The sequence below is a fragment of the Octodon degus genome, unplaced genomic scaffold (genome assembly GCF_000260255.1).
Source record: "Octodon degus isolate 3935 unplaced genomic scaffold, OctDeg1.0 scaffold00076, whole genome shotgun sequence".
NCBI classification, from domain to species: Eukaryota; Metazoa; Chordata; class Mammalia; order Rodentia; family Octodontidae; genus Octodon; species Octodon degus.
This window is the reverse complement of record NW_004524652.1, coordinates 7,368,008-7,391,854: the sequence shown is the minus strand read 5'-3', so window position 1 is coordinate 7,391,854 and position 23,847 is coordinate 7,368,008. Positions and strand designations below refer to the sequence as shown.

Genomic DNA, 23,847 nt, shown 5'->3' with positions numbered 1-23,847 from the left:
CGCGGTTCAATCCCCCAGCACCACATGCCAGCCAGCCCTGCCCCCTGGTGGGCTGAGCTGGCCCCACACACACACACACAAATAAATAAATTAAATTAAAAAAAAAAAAAAAAAGAAAACACTCCATAGTCCTGAGCAGGCAGAAGCCTAACCCTGGGGCCACAGAATTGAGCTCATGTAAAGAGGTCCATGTTTATTTTGGGGGCACCATCCAGGTACCCCAAGTCCCTGAACACAATTTCAGGGCTCCCGTGCTCCCTTGTTGCACTCTGCATCTCTCTGTAGTCCCAGAGTCCACTGGGGCCTGAAGCTGGGCAGCTCATTGCCAGGCAGAGAGCCCCCAGCTGACCCCACTGAAGAAAAGGGAGGCAGGGTTTGGGGCGATTTAGGTCCCACACGTTTGTTCTTGGGCCCAGGGCAAGGTGAGGGGCCACAGAGGCCAAGAGGTGGTCCTGCACATGCAGGACCCAGAGGGCAGGACATGCCAGCGTCTTCCTCAACTTCCTGGGGTTGTGGAAAGAACCCAGCAGGCACAAGACTTCTCTACCAGCCACTCCCGGGGGGCGGGGGAGGAGATGAGGGTGACTGTGATCTCGGTAGTGGGTTTGGTTTTGTTTGGTTCTTTTTTGTGATTCAGGGGATCGAACTTGGGACCTTGCACTTGCCAGGCAGGAGCTTATGCTGCTGAGCTATCTCTCCGGCCCTTTTTTAAGAACCTACAGAGGAGATGGGAGAGTGGCGTGAAGCCTGCTGGAGCTCCACGTGTTGCAGGGGAGGAAGCACGTGTGTGGTTACCGAGAGGGTAGGTATGAACATGGTTGCTGAGTGCCAGGCCTAGGGGACAAGGACACGGGAGCTCATCACACTTTCTGTCAACTCGTATTATGGTTTAAAATTCTCAGACTAGGGGTGCAGTCCAGAGACTGAGCACTTGCCTCCAGGCATGAAGCCTTGGGTTAAGCAGACACTGACACAGCCCACTACTTACTAGTTCTGTGGCTGATGAAACTCACTTAACTTCTGCAGACTGGCATTGCCCTGCACACCCAGACTGAAGGGGAAACGGCCACCTTCACCCCTATACTCGCATCCAGGCTCTTTTCCATGGAGCCGTCAGTCCTTAAGTCTTCCTCACACTGGCCTCCTGGAGTCCCCCCCCCCCCAACACACGGAAGCTGCCCTGGGGCACTGCAATAGGTGGGAAGCCATGGCCGGGAAGTCACACAAAGGCCCGCTTCTAGGCCTCAGGGGCCTCGAGGGCAGACACAGGAAGAAGTTGAGCTTTATGTCTTTTTTTTTTTTTTTTTCTTTTGCCAAAGAACTCTCTCGGAACAGAAGCTTGACAGTCAGATCCATAAGTGAAACAAACAGTGCGGGTGGAGGGCAGAGGAAGGGAAGTTGCTCAGAATTCAGACTAGACGCCTAGGAGTTCTCCCTGAAATCCACAGGGTTAGGGTGCTGTTAGATCCTTTCTGAGGACCCACACAGACTTTCAGTGAGTTCCCCATCACTGCAAATATGGGGAAGTTGAAGGGAAAGAGGAAGAGGCCTGGAGACTGGCTGGGGGGCCTGCTAGCTCCTGCCTGGGCTTGGTGACCAAGAATGAGCAGTTTAAGATGGGCATGGGGACTGGGGCCTGTCATCCCAGCACTTTGGGAGGCTGAGGCAGGAGGGTCACAGATTCAAGCTCAGCCCAAGCAATTTAGCAACTTGACGAGATCCTGTCTCAAAATAAAATAGGAACTAAGGATGTCATTCAGTGCAATTCCAGCCCCAGTACCACATACACAGAGAGAAAATAATAATAATGAAAATGAAAATAAAAATAATTAGAATTAAATAAAAAAGGCAATTAAAAACAAAGAATTGGGGCCAGGGAGATGGCTCAGTGGAATAAGCGCTTCTCTGGCAAGTGCAAGGGCCTGAGTTCAATCCCTGGTTCCGTAAAAAAAAAAAAAAAAAAGAATTAGCAGTTCATCTTCCCACATCCCAAGTCTATCTGACCTGACACCATGGTGAAGAAAAAAAGGGCCTAAGGGCTTAGCACCAGGGGGCAGGTGGGTCCCCCAAAGGGAGGGGACCACACCCCACACCCCCAACTCACATACACAGATGAGTACCAAGTTTCAAGCCAGCAGACCGGGAGAGGGTGACAGGGACAGATCACGGAGCTCCAGCCCTGGTTTTCCACTCTGCTCCTGCCCCCCTAGCAGAGCAACATTTACAGCGACATGCTGGCCACAGATTCAAACCCGGCTCCCCTTGGCCCTTTCTGAAGCTCTCTGGGCCTCAGTTTCCTCACCTGGAAAGTGGAGCTACTAGGACCAGCGCTAGCCATCAGATAGTCCTCAAAGCACTCAGGAACTGTGCTGCAGAGGTCCTCCGAGGACCTGTCCCAAAGGGGAGGTGCAGGGCCCAGGGCGCAGCAACGAGGAGTAACCAAGAGCTGTGGATGAGTCTTCCACATCTGGCCCCAGTTTCTTCAGGGCAAAGCAAGAGGATGGACGCCACGAGGCGGGTTTTCTCTACGCCTGTATCTTCTGGCTCTCCATCACCACAGCTTGCTTTTTTTTTTTTTTTTTTTTCCAGTACCAGGGATTGAACTCAGGACCTTGTGCTTGCCAGGCAGGCGGTTGCATCACTGAGCTATCTCCCCAGCTACCACGGCTTTTTAAAAAATATTTTATTTATTCATTTTTGGAGACATGGTCTTACTACTTATAGCTCAGGCTGGCCCTGAACTCAGATCCTCCTGCCTCAGCCTCCAGAGTTCTGGGATTCCCATCACACTCAGCCTTGCGTTGGGCTTTGTTTTATTTATGGCTCTGGGAATTAAAGACAAGGCTTTCCCACTATGCTACATGCCCAGCCCTTTAGTTTTAGTTTTCATTTTAAGACAATAGTCTTGCTAAGTCACTGAATAGCCCACTGTGGTGCTATTTGTGATGCTCCTGCCTCTGCTTCCTAGAGCACAGGATCAGAGCCAGGCCCCACCACGCCCAGCTACAAATAGGGTTTGTTGTTGTTGTTTTTGGTGGTACCAGGGATTGAACTCAGGACCTCGCACCTGTCAGGCAGGCGCTTATTCCACTTAACTATCTCCCCGGCCACTATACATAGGGATTCATATGGATCAGACAAAATACAGAAGTCCTTGGTACATAAACTCTCAACGAAGGTCAGCTGAGGCTATTACAGATTTATAATGATCCAACTTCACAAATACTTAACTTTACAACAATGGTCCAGGGAAAAATTTACACACTCTCGAGAAACCATGCTTCCAGTCTTCCGTCGTGACCTTGCCCGGGCAGCACGACCCTCTCTCACAGCGCCAGGCTGCTGGGAGCCACCAGGTCCTCCCCGTGAGCGCGACTGACAGCCTGTACCCTGTCTGTGCTGCCGCCCAGCGCAGAGTTCGGCTGGGTGGGCACAGCAAATGCCTGGTCGCTGGCGGCTCTCACCGGTGCTAGGACAGGTCCAGCGGGGTGCGCCCCCAGGCAAGTGAGGGGGCGCAGCTGCACTGGTTATTAAGGCACCACCCCAGGGGGTGGGGCACACTCTGGGAAAGACAGTAGATACCCTCAAGCTGAGCACCACACGCATTTGGCTTCAGGTCAGGGCTGTCCGGGGAATGGGGTGGGGGGCAGAAGACCCTGTGAGCGGGGAGAATAGAGGAGAGAACCCGCCTGCCCGGGCGCCCTGGCCTCGGCACTCCTGCTCTCGCGTGTCTGTGCGGCTCCGCGCTCCAGCAGCCCCTGCTGGCGCATTTCCCCTGCACCCAAATCCAGAACCAAACGTGCTCGCCCACGCCCCCGCCGCTACAGGAGCCTCATTTCCGGAGCAGGAAATGCAAACCCACATCTGAACCCGATGGGCCAGGGCTATCCGGGCAACTTAGGTAACTTCTCTCCAACCCTCAGTTTGCCCATCTGTGAACTGGGGAAGCAGGATGAGGAAGACTCATAAACCTTTTTTGCCTTTAAAATTGGAAAAAAAAAAAAAAAGCCAAGCACAGTGACACACGTGTGATCTCAGCACTCGGGGACTCAGGCTGGAGCATGGCAAATTCAAGCATGCACGGGCAGTTTACTAATTTATGGGGATCTTGCCTCAAAACAGAAAATAATAAATAAAAAAAGGCTCAGGAGGGCTGAGGAGATAACTCAGCAGTCTAAGCACCTGCCTGGCAACTGCAAGGACCTGGGTACCATACGATATCCAGGACCGCATGCCATGCCCCATGCCAAGCCGGCCACAGAAACGGCTTGGTGGCACACATGCCTGTAATCCCAGCTCTGGGGAGGCTGAGACAGTAGGATCATTACGAGTCTGAGCTGCAGAGCGAGACCCTATGCCAAAAAAAAGCTTGGGAAGCTGATGTGGTGGCACGTGCCTGTCAGCCCAGCACTTTGGGAGGCTACGTGGGAAGATCGAGTTTGAGCCTGAGCTCTAACAATTCTGTACTGGAGAGGTGGAGAGGACTCAGTTGCATTTTATCCTGTCATCATGCCGTGGAGTTTTGTTTTGCTTTGTTTTGCTTTGTTTTGTTTGAGGCAGGGCCTTGCGGGTGGCCTCAAACTCTCAGTGATCCTCCTGCCTCAGCCTCCCCAATGCTGGGATGACAGCAGCACACCTCCATAACTCGCCAGTTCTCTACAAGGTAGCAATTTAGTGAAATCCTGTCCTCAAATTAAAAAAAAAAAAAAAAAAAATTTAAAAGGACTGTGGACACAGCTCAGTGCCAAGGCCCCTGGTCCAATCCCTAGTACCTTAAAGAAAAAGAAAAAAAAGGACAGACGGAAGGAAGTACAAACAACGGTCTTTTGGCAACCACCATCTTAATCCCCGATTCAGGCAGAATCAACAATAGACACGGCAAGCACTGGGTGACAGATGGCTGGAGAAGAGGACAGTCACAGGCTCCAAATCCCTCCCCCAGATTACATATTAGCTGCGAATGGAAAAGGTGCAGCAGACAGAGCCAGTGAGCACAACCTTGACAAAGGGTCCGACGGCCCGACAAATGAGGCCTGGGGACAGCATGTGCCCCAGTGTCACCCAGCGAGAAAGACACATCAGCTATGCGGTCTTCCTGCCAAGTGTGTGTAACTTGGATCGAATCACAGGAAAGCAAGGGCCATCTGCAAAACAATTGGACCGGTCACTTCAGAGGCGTGTTAGTCACTGGGGAAAAAAGAGAAAACCAAAGGACAGCCAGGCGAGTGACCAGGGAGCGATCGCAGGCAGCACTCCAGGCGAAGGCCTGCAGCCTAGAGGCAACCAACCGCCAGCAAAAACACTTGAGGGAAAAACTGCATCTGGGGGCTGCGACAGACACAGGGGTAGCACGCTTGGCTCATGTGCAGGAGGACCCGGGTTCAATCCCGGGTGAGAGGCGCAGGTGGCATCTACACACTCAGTCTGTCTTTCCAGTCCCAGTCCCCAAACTCTACGGCATACACCTACTCAGGCAGCACTTAGGCCGTGCTGGTACCATCAGTACTCCAGAGACGACAATCGCGACCACAGGCCACAGGCCGCCTGGAACAGCTAGTAACGTGCCCCTAGCAGATGGCACGCTTTGAACATGTTATGTATTTCTCTTTTTTTTTTTTTTTTTTACAGTACCAGGGATTGAACTCAGGGCCCTGCGCTTACCAGGCAAGTGCTTATTCTACTGAACTATCTCCCTGGGCCCCATGTTATGTATTTCTGCAATATTTTTCATGGCTGAAAATCCCCCCTGCACCCTGGCACTAGGGATTGAACCGAGGACCTTCACACTGAACTATATTCTAACCCACCCCCTTTTTTTTCAAGGCAAGGTCTCACTAAGTCTCTAAATTGCCCAATTTGGACTCTAACTTTCGGTCCTCCTACTCTGCCAGCCCCACCTCAGCCTCCCAGAATGCTGGCATTGCAGGGGTATGCCATGGTGCCTGACTCCAGGCGACTTGGCTGCACCGTGCAGAGGTGACAGCGGAATACTGTGTGTGCCTTTTCACATAGATCTGAACAGAAAGAAACCTTGGTGCTTCCAGCACTATATGCACTCGTGCTACCTGTCCAACACAGTGAAGAAGAGGCCGGGTGTGGTGGTGCACACCTGTCATCCCAGCATTCTGGAGACTGAGGCAGAAAGATCGTTGGGAGCTCAAGACCAGCCTGAGCTACAGAATGAGCTTAAGACCAGCCTGAGCTGCATAGTGAGACCTTAATTCAAAAAGACAAAAACAAACAAAAAAAACCACATTGAAAACCAAGCCACCTCCGTGTGTGTGTCTGTGAAGACAGAAATTCACTGTTATTAAACATGTATAAGGTTTTTGCTTCATTTATTTGGTTTGGTTTCTTTGAGATAGGGTCACCCTATGTAGTTCAGGCTGGCCTTGAACTCACTTTGTACCCTAGGCTGGCCTTGAACTTGCAGCTGGCCTCGAATTTGTAGCAGTCCTCCTGCCTCAGCCTCCCAAGTGCTGGGATTATAGGTGTGTACCACAACTGGTATAAATTTTATTTAATCCAAATTGGGTTTATTAGGGGCGGGGGAAAAGGCTCAGTGGAATAAGCACTTCCCTGGCAAGTGCAAGGGCCTGAGTTCAATCCCCGTTTCTGCAAAAAAAAAACCAAAAAACAAATTGGATTTACTGAGCCTGGGAAATAGTTCAGTGGTCTAAAGCACCAGTTTAGGCAACCTTAGACAAGCGCAGGGACCACAGTCCAATCCCTGGCATCATATGCAGTGCCAGCCCTGCCCCCTGGGTAGGCTGAGTTGGCCACCAAAAAAAAAAAAAAAAAAAAAATTCAGTTTATTGGGCTGGCTGGGGAGACAGCTCAGCAGTCTAAGCACCTGCATGGCAAGCACAGGGACCTGGGCTCTATCGCCAGTACCACATGTTGTGCTAGCCCCAGAAGCTGAAAACTGGGTGTGGCAGCACATGCCTTTAATTCCAGCTCTGGGGAGGCTGAGACAGGAGGATCACTGAGTCTGAGCTGTGTAGTGAGACCTGTACCAAATAAAGAAAGGTTCTTTTTTGTTTGTTTGTTTTTTACGGTACTGAGGACTGAATTCAGGACCGTACGCTTGCCAGGCAAGCACTTATTCTACTGAGCTATCCCCCCAGTCCTCTAAATAAAGCTTCTTTAAAACATTTTTTTAATGGGCTTCTTATATTATATCTTTAAGTAAGTGGAAATGTATTTTTTTTTAAAATGTGGGGCATTAAAAAACAACAACAAAGCAGGGCATGGTGGCACATGCCTATAATCCCAGCATGCAGGAGGCTGAGGCAGGCGGATCACTGTGACTTTGAAGCCATCTTGGGTTAAACAGCCAGTTCAAGGTCAGGCTGAATGACACAGTGAGACTATCTCAAAAATAAACAAGGAGGGGCCTGGGAGATAGCTCAGTGGCATATGCACCTGCCTGGCAAGTGAAAGGTCCTGAGTTCTATACCCCGTACCACCAAAATACATACATACATACATACATACATACATACATACAAGGGCCAGCCAGATAGCTCAGTGGACTAAAATGCCTGCTTAGGCTGAGCGCAGTGGCCAAGATTGGACCCCAGCATGCCATGCCGGCCCTGCCCTCAGGGCACGTTGAGATGGGGATTGAGACTGGGTAAAGTGGGGCTCACCTGTAATCCCAGTGCTTGGGAGGCTATACACAGGAGAATCACTATGAATCCCATCTACCCAGTGAGACCCTGTAGACCTTGTACTAAATATCAAAAATAAATAAATAAAATAACAAATAAACAGATAGATAGTTGGGTAGAAAACCTGGGCATGGATGAGGTCCTGAGTTTGATTCCAACACCAAAAAAACCCACCAAAAAAAAAAAAAAAAAAAAAACTGGAGTGGTGTGGTAACACACATTTATAATCTCAGGGCTCTAGGAGGCTAAGGCAGGAAGATCACTAATTCAAGTGTAGCTGAGGAACTCAGCAATTGGACTGTCTGAAAAATAAAAACAGCTGGGGTTACAGCTCAGTGCCAAGGGCCCTAGGTTCAATTCCCAGTACAAATAAATAAATAAATAAATAGGGCCGGGGAGATGGCTCAGTAGAATAAGCGCTTGCCTGGCAAGCACAAGGGCCTGAGTTCAATCCCCGGTCCCACAAAAAAAAAAAAAGTAAATACATAAAGATAAAATAAATAAATAAATAAGACCTGATCCAAGATTTTACAGAAAGGCTATCCGGATACGCATGAGGTGGAGCTGGACTCACCAGGCATTACCGAAACGCACACTATAACCACAGTGGGATACAGCCTGCTGCCCACCAGCATGCGCGAACGACTGAAAGAAGAATAAAACCAGACTCCTGGGGAGGCGGTGAGTGCCTGAAAGCAATGCCCGCCCTCAGTACAATGATGCCACAGAACTGAGACAAACACACACACACACACACACACACACACACACACTCCCCACTCCCCCCTCCTTCCTGGCAGCCCTGAGGTGAGCAGCCTCCTCCGTGAGGCCCTTCCCCCACCCAGTGTCTTCTGCTTTGGAGCCAGCCAGCCACGGACTGAGGCCTCTCAAATCATGAACCAAAATAAACTCCTCCTTCTCTAGGTTGCATCTGTCTATCCAGCATTTTGGCCCCAACAACTGAAACATGACGAACACATGTGAGCTCACCAAAATCAGGTTGTGAAATGCTCTGGAATGTTCACAGCAGCCCTCTGCATACAGCCTTAACTAATAGCTACCCAGGAGCCCATCCTCAGTAGAATGAATAAACTGTCAAAATACATATTGAAAACCTAAACAGTAATGAAGAAAAAAAAAACACAGTAATGAAAATGTACTCACCATTACACATAAGCACTACGGATGCATCTCATGAATGGGTGAAAAGATGGGCATGGTGGTGCCCTCCTGCAATCCCAGCACTCGGGAGACTGAGGCGGGAGGACTGTTATGCATGTGAGGCCAGCCTGGGCTTCAAAAGTGAATTCAGGGGGGCATGGCCCTAGCTCAGGCCTTTAAGTGGCTGCTTCCACAAAGCTCTCAGCCTCAGGTTGCTGGAGTTCGAACCTCACAACTCTCCCACTGGCCAAAAGTGCCCTGAAGCCATTCAAGGAACCAAAAAAAAAAAAAAATCCTGGGCCTGGCGAGATGGCTCAGTGGTCTAAGGCGCCTACTTGGAACAAGCTTGGCAAAGCACAGGGACCACAGTTCAATCCCCAGCACCACATGCCAGCCAGCCCCGCCCCCTGGTGGACTGAGCTGGCCACACACACACACACACACACAATAAATAAATAAATGTTAAAAAAAAAAAAAGTGAATTCAGGGGGGCTTGCAGGTTAGCTCAGCTGTTTACAGCACCTGCTTGGGCAAACTCAAGTCAAGTAAAAGGGACCATGGTTTGTTCCCAGCTCCACATGCACAACCTGCTGCCCTTAAGGCAGCCAGAGCCAGCCAAAAAACAAGAAAGAAAATCCTTCTCAAAAGTGAATTCAGGTGGGGGCTGGTGAAATGGCTCAGTGGTCTAAAGCACCTACTTAGCTGGCCACACACACACACACACACACACACACATAAATAAATAAAATTTAAAAAAAAAACTTTTAAAAAAAATGAATTCAGGGGCTGGGGAGATAGCTCAGTGGAATAAGTGCTTGCCTGACAAGTTCAATCTCTGGTACCACAAAAAAAAGTGAATTGAAGGCCTGCCCAAACTGTACAACAAGAGCCTGTCTCAAAAAAAAAAAAAAAAAAAAAAAGGCCGGCCAGATAGCTCAGGGGATTAAAGTGCCTTCTTAGGCAGGTGCAGGAACCAGGGTTCAATCTCCAGCATCCCATGCCGGCATCACCCCCAAGACACGCTGAGCCAGCAATGGAGACTGGGCATGGTGGTGCGCACCTGTAATCCCAGCACTTGGGAGGCTGAAAACAGGGAATCACTACCAGTCCGATCTGTGTAATGAGACCCTATAGACTCTATACTAAATACATCCAAAAAAAAAAAAAGTTGGGTGAAAGAAGCTAAAACCAATGAAGAACTTCCAGTATGATTCCACAAACATAAAGTTTACAAACAAAGGGCCAGCAAGATAGCTCAGCAGGGGCTGGGGAGATAGCTCAGTAGCAGAAGCACTTGCCTGGCAAGCGCAAGGTCCTGAGTTCAATCGCCAGTACTGCACAAAAAAAAAAAAAGAGCTCAGGAGACTAAGCGCCTGCTTAGGCAAGCACAGAGACCAGGGTTCCATCTCCAGCACCAAAGGCTACACCAATTCTGCCCCTGGGCATGCTGAGCTGGCCACCCCGAGACCAGGCATGGTGACACACGCCTGTAATCCCAGCACTGGAGAGGCTGAAAAGAGGCCCTGTACCAAACACGTTTAAAATTAATTAATTAATTAATTAATTGTGGGGCCAGGGAGATGACTCAGCAGAATAAGTGCTTTCCTGGAAAGTGCAAGCGCCAGTTCCGCAAAAAAAAAGCATCTTGGGGCCAGGGAGATGGCTCAGTGGAATAAGTGCTTCCCTGGCAAGCACAAGGGCCTGAGTTCAATCCTTGGTTCTGGAAAAAAAAAAAAATTTTTTTGAAAAACGGCAAAACTCACCCATGTAGCAGGTAACCAGAAAGGGTAGCTAGGTGGGAACAAAGAGGGAAGTCTGGGGTGTGGCTGCCCTAGTGTGTCCCACTAGTTCAAATTAATCCATTCACCTCCACAGACTCACTATGAAGCCCAGGCTATCCTCCTGCCTCAGCCTCTGTTGTGCTAGGATTACAGGAGTGCACCTCCATGCTCAGCTCAAAATTCGCAGTTTATGTTGCCCACCTGCCTCTGTCACACACAGCTCTGAAGAGCCACTGCTCTGCCACCAGCTCCAGTGCTGAGGTTATGCTAATGCGACCAGGCAGGGAAGGCAAGTGTTGGGGGAGAACCCCAGAGCCCCAGGATGTGGGCCTGATGCCACAGACTCTCTTGCTACCAGAGGGGCTACCTGCCTGGAAACAAGGCCGGAAGAGGAAGCAAAGAGGGGAGCAAAGGGAGCAGTGAAAGGGGACCTCCCGGGGTCATTCTGGAGCGCCCAGGTCTGTGTACCTGGACTTACTACATAGGCCAGTGAATTCCACTTGGCTTAAGCCAGGCTGGGCTGCACTTGTCACTTGTCATGTATGGCAAATGTGCCTATTACCACCTCTGGAAGCCTGTGCAGACTCAAAGAGGAAAGTGGATCTTGTACTACCCAGTCTCGTTGCAGGCACCAGCATCCCTGGCCAGGCCAGGGCTCACCTGTCTCCCCGGAGCATTTATTATTCATTGGCCATCTGATCGTCAGAGAAATGAGCAAGAGGCAGGGAGGCTCCTTGTCCCCACGTTCCCTGCCATCCTTGGCCATTCCGGCACTGGCCAGACAAAAACAAGGCTCCAGGGAAGGGCAGGCAGTCTGGACATACCCAGGGCGTAATAAAAGCACAACAGGCTAGAAAAGCATCTCGGAAGGGCCAGGCAGGCAACATCCAGAAGAAAGCTGTACAACAGGCATGGCAGCACACACGGCAAGCCCAGCTATCCCAGTAACCACAGCAGAGGGATCCCAAGTTCAAGGTCAGTCTGGGCACTCCAGCAGCTCTTATCGCAAAATAAAATAACAAGGGCTGGAGCCACAGCTCGGTGCTTCACTGGGTTCAATCCCCAGTACAAGAAAAAGGAAAGAAAGGAGAGGAGGAGAAGAAATAGAAGAGAGGTAAGAAGGAAGAAGAGACTCTACCTGGATGACCAGTCACCATAATAAAGAACACAGAGCCATTTACTAAGTACTCCTCCTCTGTCATAATACACTGTCTTACGCTACAACCCTTCCTCGGGGCGGACTCTGTCATTGGTCTATTACACAGATGAAGAAACTGAGGCACTGGCAGGTGAAGCAACTTGCACAAAACCATGCAGAGAGCAAGGCCTCAAAGTGAGAGTGTTCAACAGCAAAGGCCAGGCTGGAGGCAGAAGGCCCAGCTACCCAGCACCGGCTTGATTAAGAGACACCAGCCCCTCCTCTGACCCTGCCGTGACAGCGTGCCTTCATCTGCAGTGACACTCACTTCCTTCGCGATTTCGAGAATCCAGATTTCTGGAGAAATCAAAACCTATTTCTTAAGCAAGCAGATTGCTTCTCCAGTTACCTGAGATTCCTGTCTACGTTCAGCATCATGCCTTTGGGGTCAGCATGTCCCCCGCTGAGTATTTATGCCCATACCTTTGTGCCTGTTATTCTGCCTGGGACGGCTGACACTGCACTGGGCAGCTGTCTCCATTCTCCACACAGGCCCCAGAGTGGGCTTTGATGAACTTTCTTTTTTTTCTTTCCTTTTCTTTTGGCAGAACCAGGGATTGAACTCAGACCCTTGCACTTGCCAGGCATGTGCTTATTCCACTGAGCCACCTTCCCGGCCCTGATGAACTTTCAATTCCATCACACCACTCCAGGCCCACCTTATGGCCAGGGTCAAAACCATGCACAGAAAGCTGCAGCTACTATGCACTTGGTGGTCCCAGCTACTTGGGAGGCTAGGCAGGAGGCTCACCTTAGCCTAGGAGTCTAAGGCCAGCCTCAACAGCACATTGAGGACCCATCTCCAAAGAGGAAAAAACGCAGACAATAACAAGTGTTGGCAAGAAAGGAAATCTGAGTCCTCACCCTGAGCTGTTGGGAAAGTAAACAGCACAGTGGCTTTGGGGGAAGTTAGACTCAGTTCCAAGTGCTATGGTTTGAGAGTGGCCCTTAAAAATTCCTTTGTGGCAACTTTAACCCCTGCACCTGGCTGCTTCGGGCAGTGGGGTCTGTGGGAGGTGTCTGGGCCGTGGGAGGAGATTCTTCCAGAGTGGCCTGATGTAGGACTGGATTGGCCACCGCCACAGCAGGTGGTTCCACAGCGGACTTTGCCTCTGCTGCGCTCGCCCTGCCTTCTTCTACCCCAAGTTGAGGAAAGACAGGGCACCCGCCGCGAGCAAGCAGCTGTCAGCAGCAGGCTCTCAAGCGCCTAAGCCTCAGAACCATAAGAACTTCTTTTCTTTGTACATTGCCCAGCTTTAGCTATTCTGCTATCGCAACAGAAGATGAATGAGGCCAGCATGTGACCCAGTCATTCTGCTCCTAATTATTACACAGACCCCCGTGCAAGGAAAATGTACATTCACACAAAAAGCCGTGTACAGGAACAGACCCTGTGCTATTCATAACCGAAGAGCAAAACAACTCAACTGCCCACTAAGAGAGGAATGGGCAACAAAATTTACCCATCTACACAGTGGAATGTTGTGCGGTCATTAGTAGGTACTCGGGGGAAAGGCACACACTTAGCAAGCACAAAGCCTGAGTTCAACTGCTAGAGTCAAAGGAAAGAAGAAAAAGAAGTAGGTAGGTTGGGCGTGTTGACGCACACCTGTCATCCCAGCGCTTGGAAGGCTGAGGCAGGAGGATTGCCATGAGTTTGGGAACACACTGGGCTACACAATGAACCCCTGTCTCAAAGAAAAGAAAACGAAGAACTAAGTACTGGCACTTGCTACAACATAGGTGAACCCTGATGTGCCAAGTGAAAGCCAGATGCAAGGAGGCAAATATTATTTAATACTTTTTTTTGTGTGTGGAACTGGGGATTAAACTCAGTCCCTTGCGCTTGCCAGGGAAGCACTTATTCCACTGAGCCATCTCCCCAGCCCCCTGATACCATTTCTATACAATACTCAGAGTAGGTAAGTCTGTTGGGGAGAAAAGTAGAGCATGGTCCCCTGGGAATAGGAGGAGACTTGGGGGGCCCGGGGTTCACTTGAGATAACATAAGTGGTCTGTAAACAAACACTTAAAGGACAACAATGGCCATGTACTAAAAGCCAGTGAATTGTACATTTGAAGATGGTTCAAAGTGGGATTTAACTGCATATGAATTTTATCTCAATTTAAAAGATATGCCCTGGGGCTGGTGGGATGACTCAGTGGTCTAAAGCACCTACTTAGAACAAGCTTAGCAAAGCACAGGGACAGCGGTTCAATCCCCAGCACCACATGCCAGCCAGCCCCGCCCCCTGGTGGGCTGAGCTGGCCACACACACACACACACACACACACACAAATAAATAAATAAAATTTAAAAAAATAAAAAATAAAAGATATGTCCTGGGGGCTGGGGAGATGGCTCAGTAGAATAAGCGCTTGCCTGGCAAGGGCAAGGGCCAGAGTTCATTCCCCAGTTCCACCAAAAAAAATAGATTAATTAATTAAATAATAATAATAAAAGATATGTCCTGGCACGGTGGCACACATTTGTCATCCCAGTTCTCAGGAGGCCAGGGGATCAGAAGTTTAAGGTCAGCCTCACCCAAAACCCAGTCTCAAAAATAAAATGTCAAAAGAAATGGCTAGAGATAGATATAGCTCAGTGGTAGAGCTCTGGCCTGGCATTCCTGAGGGATTCGGCCCAGGAACCCTGTCACCCTACTTTTAATCTCTCCACTGTACTACGAGTCAAAGCCAAATTCCCTCTGGGGCCCACAGGGCCCTACTGGCCAGGCCCTGAGGCATGTGCTCCCTCCTCAGGATCTCCCCATCACCCTCTCTGGTCCTCCACACCCCATGCTCATCCTGTCCTCATGGGCCTTTACATCTGCTGAGCTGTCAGCACAAATGTCCCTTCTCCCCACAGGAGGGCAGGGACCCTGTCTGCCAGGTCCCAGCCCACCCTATAGGCAAGAAGAATTCCTCAGGAAGGAATGGATTTATGGAACAACTTCTGGTGCAATCTGAAATGTCACCTGCCACCTGGTCAGAAGTTGGAATCACTAAGTCACATGCCACACAGCAGGTGCTCAGGGAGTTACCGGGTACTGGCAGGGCACTGGGTGGCAGGCCCCACCCCAGGCCTGTCCGGAACCCTGAGGAAGCCTTAGTCTGAAAGTCTTCTAGGGGTCACAGAGCACCCAGTGTTTACCCAGCAACCTACAAACAAACACAGAGGAGAGATCTGAGATTGCGCTGCTGACCCCCAAGCTTGCAGCTTCACTCCAGGTTGGCCTCATAAAAACGTAACACTCTCTGCTAGGGCTGCTTGGGCCTTTGCAACCTGACCTGTCCTCTAGAGCTGACGGTTGCAGCTCGCACCTGCTCCTGCTCCCTCCCAAGGACACCTTCTTTTCAAGGGCAGGGAAGTCTAAATGGGCAGAGGGTGAAGGTCTCTCCCCTTCCTCTGTCCGGCTCCCTCGGCACCCATGCACACAGCCAGATAACTTACCCACAAGGAGCTTGACATCCCGGACAGTGAAATCGGGGTCAGGCATTCTGGAGAAAGAGAAGCACAGGTATTGGTGAGGAGTCAACAGCAGCAGAGCCGGACTCCACCCTGGGCCAGGGGAAGCCACTTTTCCATGAGAGTTCCTCGCTCTCCATTGGGGAAGCCAAAGAGATAACACAGAAGGAGGGAGGGAGGCCAGGGGTGCCTCAAGAGAGGTCACCCCAGAACCATGGAGCCCCTTCCCCACCCAAGAGGCAAAAAAGCCAGAATCTCAGCAGAGGACAGGACATCGCCATTCAGCCCGCTTCCACCGGGAAGCCTGAAGAGAGGGATCAAGGGCCAATTTCTTCAGAGAGGGCAGCCTCTCTATGGCCGACTCTCCCCCTGGAAAATACTCTCCGCACCGAGCAGTGTGGAAAGTGGGAGGGACTGCTTTCAGTTCCCAGGGGAAAAAGCCACACACCCTACAGTTCCAGGGATCTGCTAAGGCTGCCTGCAATGACCAAGGGGATACCGTTAACTAACAGAGACACTGAAGGTTAAATTCCTACCCTTCATCTGTCTGGCAGTAGATGTTGGAGAGAGGCAGCCTGTGCTGACACCATGCACCTCCTCCCCTACCCCAACCTCTGCCAAGGGCGGAACCTGTTCTTCCGGCCTGCCGTGGTCTCTTCCCTACCTGCAGCTCCTGCAGACCCCCGCCTAGCACACATGTCCCCCACAAGTGCCTGCTTCCCACACTGGGGAATCTCTGAAGAAAATGTGTATCCATGGCCACAGCTCAGGTTCTGCCTCAGTTTCCTAGTTTGAGATTAGGGGAGAAGGAAAGCTACCCTTCTCAGCAGGCAGTCACTGCATGAACCCAGGGTGCATGGTGGGGGATCACTCCTTAAGCGCCCTATGTCCTCACTGCCAGAATTCGTAAAAAAAACACACCCCTTCCTATGGTCAGGCCTGGAACCACGAGATGCTGCTACCAGATCACGGGAAAAGGTCCTACGCACGCAGTGACCAGCCGTGGGAAAGGTGCAGAAGAAATCCATCCCCAAGCTATCACTGTGTTAGGGAGGAAGGCAGGAGAAGAAGCAATGAGTTTCAACAACTTACTTAATTCCTAGTCCGTCCTTTTCTCGAAATATCAGGGGTACCCTGAGAGCTTCTCTCTGTACGTACTCATAGTTGAAATCTGTTTGGATATTTGAATTAAAACAAGTTGGTTAAGTTGTTCAGGAACAAATGAACCACGATCTATTGGAAGAGAAATGACAGAGGAAGGGGCAGGGGTCTGCTAACCACAGACGCTGGCTCCAAGGCCAAGACCTTCTGGAATGATGGGGTGCAAAGCCCCCGGGAGGCCAGACCCACAGTCGGCTCTCTGCCTACTCAGCCTACTCAGCCGCTCTCTGCGTGCCCCACGGGTCCAAACTTGTCAATGAACAGCCGAAGGCCAGCCAGCGTTGGAGAGGAGACTCAGAAGGGGCCATGCTAAAAGAGCCCAGCTAGTGCTGGGAGAGAAGCAGGGACAGACAGACAAATGCATCACGGACTGAGCTCAGAGAGTAAAGGGACCACAAAACCAAAGGATGCCACCTGGTAGGATCTGAAGCCCCAGAGAGGAGGCTGGGAGGAGGCCTCTCATTGTAGCTGAACATCAGTGAAAATCTTATTGTAATATCCTGCATGGAAAAGGGGAGGGGGAAAGCCGGTTTCCCTGGAAACTGTGTATTTGGTGCCAAAATAACTAGGGAACTGGGCACAGCTTTGTTGCCTTCGGAGTGGAATCCGGCTGGGGCATCACAGGACTTGCTTGAGCTGGATAACCAAGGATGCGCTCCAGGTGCACTGCACAAAGGGGCACAAGAAGGCCCAAAGAAAAGTCCACAGGGTAGATTTCCGCCCTGTGGGTTCCCCTGGTGCAGACCATAAATGCTTCCCCAAAGCCCCGGAGAATGATGGAGGCCATGGCCTAACTCTTTCCTTCCATTCCCAGACCAGTAAGTAGATCTGAATCGATGGAACCCCTGACTAGGGAGGTGAAAGGGGCTGAGAGGAGTCTTCCTATGCCCCAAGCCCTCCAGGGACTACAGCAAGACTCCAGGGCACAAGCCCTCCCAGACTGGTCAGAAGGGAGAGAGGGGAGTCCCCGGCCACTGAAGCTATTAGCCCCAGAAATGGCTCCCCGGGCAGCCTTGGGGGAGGAGGCAGTCCAGGCAACTGGCTCAGAAGAGAGAGAGAACAAAACCGACGCGGGGAAAGCCCTGACCTCAGCGGCTCCCATCCCCAGGGGCTCGCAGTGAATGGGGATTCCTAAGGATTTAAAGGAAGGCAAGTTTAAGAAGCTTCTATTTGGAATCCACGCTAAGGGCTCCTTCAGTTTCTTAGCTCCTCCCTTGAGTTTTGGGGTCAGATCTGAATTAACTAGCAAGACCCTAAGGCCCTGTCCTTTGAAAGGAACCAGGACAGCAGTTTTGCAGATGCCCTTAGAGCTCTCTGGCTGGTAACATTCCCTACCCGGACATCACCAGGAGTGGGGAGCCCCACCTCATGCCCCTAGGCACAGCTTTGGCTTCCTTAAATGACTGAAAAAAAAAAAACCAAAAAACTGAAGTCCTAGACTAAGGATTCCTGACAAATAACTAGGAAGTCTGCATATTATTTTCTCATAGGCTCTGTCATACGATTCAGTAAAGTGTGTGTGTTAGGGGGACTGAAATCCAATTTATGTGGAGAAAATTTAAATGCAGCTGGGATTGGCACCCTGCTCTTGGACTGGGACTGGGCAGGCTAGGGAAAATGTCCTCTTCCCTGCCCCCACTTCTCCCCAACCCACCCAGCCCAGCGCCCCAGGATGCAACCAGTACAAAAGAGAAACTTCAAAAACGCAAAGCCGGGACAGTGGCTTGGGGGGTAACCCCTGGCCCCAGCCACTCAACCAGAACCTGGAGGAGGGAGGCGCTTGCCCAGCTGTCAGCTCACCCAGAGGAAAGGGCTCTCTGCGGGGGAGGGGATGCACAAGATGGACACTGAGTAACTGAAACTCAAATGTCTGAGGGGACAGACAACGACCCCCACAGCACAGGCAGCAAAGGCAACCAGGATAGGCAAAGGCATCTCCGAAACTTCAAAGGCATCTTCCAGGTTTGGCTCCAGGACAGGAGACCACGCTCAACTCCAGGCTGAGGTGTCAGGGCTCTCAAAGCCACTGACCTAAGCAGGAGCAGCATGCCAACATCTGGGAAGAGGTCACCCCAGTCTTCTCCTACTAGGAGGGCCAGTGAGCAGCCCAGGTCCTGCAGGTGGCTCTCCAAAACTCTACTGGAGGAGCCACAGAGACCAAAGACTTCAGCCTAGGACAGACCTGGTTTTCCAGAGAGGCGCCCTGATCCTTGCCTTCAAACTGTTGGAGGACAGGGATCTCTTGCTTAAGCCTAAAGGGAAGTCATCCCATAATCCCACTGCCAGCTTCAAACTGTCAGGGCTGCAGCCAGAGGCCTCAGGCTGCGTGGGTTCAGGCCAACAACCAACAACTGAGAGCCTGCTCAACCTGGCAGGGCCCAGGAGGCCACTGGGCTCACTAGAGCCCAGACCTGCAGGAGTGCATAACCCCATTAATCCAGCAGTCCCCCTAACAGTTTCTAACTACAAGGGTTTGGAAAGACAAGGACTTGGGAAACCCCACGCCTGGGGGGGCCTCAGCCCCGACATCCCAAGGGTATCCCAGGGGCGCCCAGCAGTCATCTAGGCAGACAGCTGCACCTCAGCCGGCGCTGGGAGCACGACTGGCTGAAGAGGGGGAGGACGAAGCGCTCACACCATCCCTCGTTCCAAGTGTCTGTCCCCAGGTCCCCCTGGGTCCGCGGCCACCAGGCTCTGCCCATCCCGGGGCTGGTGGTGGGTGCAGGCCGGGCCTAGGCCCGCGCCCGGCCCCCGTCCCGCCTGCCCTCCTCCCTCGCCACCCCACCCCACCCCCCAGTGCTCGGCCTCGTTTCGTCACCGGATCCCCTGGAATGGGGGACGCGGGCGCGAAATACGAACCCAGCCACCGGCGCTCCCTCCCCACGTGCGTGCGGCCCGCGGCGCTGAGGGCAGCCGGGAAGGGGGCGCCTCACCTTTGCCCTCCATGGCGTGCACGAAGTCCCCCTGGTACAGCTGGCTGCGCAGCTTCTCCTCCAGGCTGAAGCCGCGGACGCTGACAATCTCCTCCACGTCCGACAAGTCTTCGTTTTCGTCGTATCTCTGGCGGTCAATCGGACGCTGCGGGGACCCAACCAGAGAGCCCGGGACATTATTAAGGGAACTGGGGGTCTCCTGTAACCGTGGGCCCAGCACGAACAGGTGCAGGAGCCGCGCCCCCTCCCCTGTACCCCACCAGTGCAATCTGAACAACTTTGCGCAAATGCCAAAGATGCTGAAAAGCAGGAAAAGGAGAGGGGCCCACGCCCCGAGGGTCCAGCTACACCCTACACGAAGCACAACCCTCCTTCATCTTTGGAAGCCACGGCAGGGGCATCTAGGGGCTCTCTCTTGCCCCCCACTCCGGGATGTGCTGAGCTTTGCCCACCCAGCTGAGAACCTGGTTATGTAACCCGCGAAGGGGGCTCCAGGCACCAGCCGGCGGGGCAGATGTAGGCCCCGGGAGAAGCCGCAGCGGCGCCGGGCTCGGCTCTCACAGCAGCCCCACCAGCCGCGGCGGCAGAGCCGGGAAGCCGGAACCGGGGGCCGGCGGCATCGCTGAGGCTGGAGCCGCCCCCGAGCTACCGGGAGAGCTGGAAAGCTGAAATGGAAGGGCTGAAACCCCAGCCGCCCCCGCCGACTGCCCGCCAGTTCAAGAAGAGAAGGTGAGAGGAGGAGGTCTGGGGCTTGGGAGGGGAAGAGGCAGACGGCCCGCCACAAAGCTCCCATCAGAGACCCCAAAACGCACCAGCAGCTGCCTCATTTCCCCACGAGCGCGCGCGCACACTCACTTCCTAAGGAGACTCCCCCACCACTCCCCGCATCCCCCTGCCTCCTCCCTCCACCGCCGGCCCCGCAGCCCCCGGAATCTGGGCGAACCCCAAGCCCGCTCAGCCCTCCTCTACGCCTTTCCGCGCTACCACCTCCCCACTTAAGTGTCTGAGACTCAGAGCCTCACAAGGGACTGGAGGAGTAAGCTGCTTGCTTCCTTTTGCATGCAATTTATTATTTTTTTCCGGTCCTCTTGCAAAATACAGGAAAAAAAAAAAAAAAGGAAAGAAAAGGCAGCAAGAAAAAACCAAAAAAAAAAAAAAAAGGAAAAAAAAAAAAACAAAAAAAAAAAAAAAAGGATCTACGTATACCAGATACAGATTTGGAAAAAAAAAAAAAAAAAAAGCTACACACCAATCTTCTTCCAGAGTCTTTCTCTGCCTCCATTTTTTTAGGAGAGTTCACCAATTAATTGTCAACACCCCTGCCCCCTGCATTTTGGCGGAGGGGGTGGGGAGGGAAGAGCAAAGAAAACAAACCAAAAATAAATAAATAGAGCAAGCCAGAGCCGAGATCTACAAAGTTTTGCACCAACACTTAGGCAGATCCGTTTGCAAAGTCCTAGGAAACCATTTTCAGCAGTTGGGGGGGGAGGCGTCGACGTCATAATCCCCGGAACGTAAACATTGTTGCCGATCGCGCTTGCGGCCCGCGGCCGGGCAAGGGGAGGGCGCCGGGCCCGGGATGGGGGTTTGGGGGGCGGTGGCCCGAGGAGGTGTGGGGCGGGGAGGGAGCTCGGGAGGCACTGGGCGCCTTTAGCGCCCTGGCATCGCTGTTTTGTTGTTGGGTCACGAGTGCGCCTCTGCACGCAGGCGCCGCCGCCGCCCGGGAGTAGTGTGCAGAGCTGACTTTTGGAGGGCCGAGTTGCAGGCGGCGGGCGCATCCCGGCGATGGCGGGGCAGGAGGGAGGGAAGGAGGAGGGGGTGGGGAGGGAGGTGCAGATTTGCACGGCTGGCCTCAGCGGGAGGCGCGGAAATGCAAGCCGAGCTTGCTGGCGAGAAAGCCCCCTGGGCCTGGCACTCCCCAATGTGACCCCCCCCACCTCAGTCCATTCTCCTTTGCCCACAGCTCTTCTTTCTTCATCCACTCAATCCCATTACCTGCGTTGGCAACCCAAATACAGAGCATTTTGAATATATAATCTTTTTTTTTCTTTTCTACCTAAAGTCTTTTGGAGGGGGAGGGGCAATCCTATCGAGATCCCCATTTGCGAACCTGCCATATGGAAGGGGCATTTGAGGGGCCAGAAGCAAATTAGCTAAGCTCCGTATCTGGATGGACTGCGTAACTTTTAAACTCCCTGAGCTAAAAGATAATTGGGACATGTGCACACACAGGTACAGGAAATACAGCCAGACCAAAGGTTTTTCAGACCGCAGCTGACCGGAAGCCACTGCCTTTTCATTCATTCATTCTGCCCTGAAGCACAAGTTGGACTTTTTGTAAAGGTCCTTGCATTCCTCTGGAGGAAGAAATTGACGGAAGAAATGCCTGCAGGATCGGACCTAGCGCCTCCTAACACACCTCCCAAACAAGCCAAAGGTAAGCCCAGCTGTCCCTTTATGGAAGTGGTGAGCAGGCATTTTTTCTGGGAAGGGGCACAGAAACTTGGGGCGCACCCTGATTTAATCTTGCATGGCCTTTTAGCAGAGGTGTGGGGACCCTTCCCACGTGTGCGGCATGTCACCAGTTGATGGTGCTCCTATGCCCTTGGCCCTAGGACCTGTGACTACCTCAGTTGACTCTGCCATCCCATCATGTGCAAGAGTGGGGTCCACTTCAGTTTTAAGAAAAGCTGATCCTGAGTTTCTTCTAGCCCAGCTCCTGTGCCATGCAAGGCCTGGTCTTAGGGCAAAGCTCCTGATAAAATGACATGGCCCAAGGGCCACAGTAAGATCTTCCTCGTATGTCCATATGGCCGTGGTTTTGTTTTTTCGGTATGAGGCACTGAACACTGGGAACATGGGTCTGCACCGCGGCAGACCCATGTTATTTTTTATATTAAAATATTGCCAAGATCATACCCTAGCCACTCTCAAAAAAATTTGTTTTTTGTTTTTTATGATACTAGGAATTTAATGCAGGGCCTTTTCCCTGAGAAACATCCTCAGTTTTTTGTTTTTTGTTTTTTTTAAAGTAGGGTCTCACAAATTGCCTGGATTGTGCTTGAATTTTCTGTCCTCCTGCCTCAGCCTCCCAGACTCCTGGGATTACAAACATGCATTGCCCTACCGGGCCTGTCCTTGCACTTTTAATCCTCCTGCCTTAGCTTCCCAAGGAGCAGGGATTACAAGTATACACCACTACATTCAATTTAACATGGCACTTTATTTTTGTGATTAACCCTGTGGGCTAGTTGGAGGGGATCATTTTGCATATTGAGAAACTGGGAAAAGTCACACCTGTATGATTTTTCTACCATGTCACCACCAATGGCAATAAGCAGTCAGACAGATGTGGTGAGGAAGTGGCTTCTTACCCAGATCAGATGTGAACCATATATGTCACTGGAAGAGATGGTGTCACCTTCACTTACCTTAAAATTTCCTGTCATGTCACCTGTAATCTTTTCCACCCATCCCTGAAGGCGACTTTTTGAAGTTTGTTTTAATCCCTGGTCACAGGATGTCCAAATCTTAACTCAGGAGGAAGCTAACACAGAAATGTGTCTCTGCTAGAAGTCACCCACATTGACCCCCTGCAGCCAGAGCAGCCCCCACCATTTTATTCTCTGCTTTCTTGAGAAAAAGAGGACCCCTTCAGAGAAACCCCTCAAGCTATTCACAGTTTTGCAAGCGAAGAAATTGGGGCTGAAAAGGCAAAGCCACTCACCCCTGCTCATATTGCTTTGCACGCCCTGCTCGCCACTAGGAGCCTAGCAAGACCCATGCATGCCTTTTCAGGTATCGCTGCTCCCAAAACAGGAAAGAACACTGCTCCAGGAAGGCTCCTGGGCTGCGGGGTGGAAAGATGTGAGTGACATGCAGTAAAGCAAGCCTGGGAAATAGAGTGCGTGGTCTTTATCTGCTTGCTCCCCATGTGGCTTTGTGGTGTCCCCCAGGAGCTAGTAGCATTAGGAAAAGGTTCCCCAGAAGCCACCTGAGTGTAAAAACAGGTCCATATATCACTTCCATGGGGAATTCCTGGCTGTCAGAGCAGGAAGGGCTTGACTAGTCACCTAATTTAATCCCTCCCTTTATAAACCTCCAGGAAACTGCAAACCTGAGAGAAGAATGAGCCGCTAAGGGTTTGTTCCCCTTTGACTCCCCCAGAACGCCTAACCCTGCCTCCATCCTAAGTGGTCACTCAATAAATGTTGGGCTCTTGATGGATCACCTTCCCCAGCATATTTGCATTTTCTCTTTATCAGTAATTGGCAGATGAAAGGCTTTGTGCTCAAGTTAAAAGAATTCCAAGCATTCGCTCAAAGTGGGGGAGGAGGTTATTTTGGGCCAAAGGCAGAGGGGCCTGGACCCTTGAGCTCCGGTTGTCCTCAAGAGCTGGGAGTAGGTGAGGAAGTTGCCAGAAGCTGAAGGTGCTTGTGCAAACTTTTTTTTTTTTTTTTTTTTTTTTTTT

The 23,847-nt window shown here is 51.6% G+C and overlaps 1 protein-coding gene across 9 annotated transcripts in view; it reads right to left on the bottom strand.

Moving 5' to 3' along the window:
- Kdm2b (lysine demethylase 2B) overlaps positions 1 to 23,847 on the bottom strand; it is a 153,893-nt gene that overhangs the window by 104,817 nt on the left and 25,229 nt on the right. For 4 of the 9 annotated variants that reach the window (XM_023720646.1, XM_023720647.1, XM_023720648.1 and 1 more), the window contains 3 exons: positions 19,377 to 19,521; positions 16,375 to 16,453; positions 15,268 to 15,314 (listed from right to left, as the gene is read on the bottom strand). In XM_023720646.1, coding sequence (XP_023576414.1) covers positions 15,268 to 15,314; positions 16,375 to 16,453; positions 19,377 to 19,521 — 271 coding nt within the window. Of the gene's footprint in view, positions 1 to 15,267; positions 15,315 to 16,374; positions 16,454 to 19,376; positions 19,522 to 20,188; positions 20,235 to 20,625; positions 20,950 to 23,847 lie in introns of those variants that run through there. The other 5 variants (XM_023720650.1, XM_004635901.2, XM_023720651.1 and 2 more) reach the window with 3 other exon arrangements.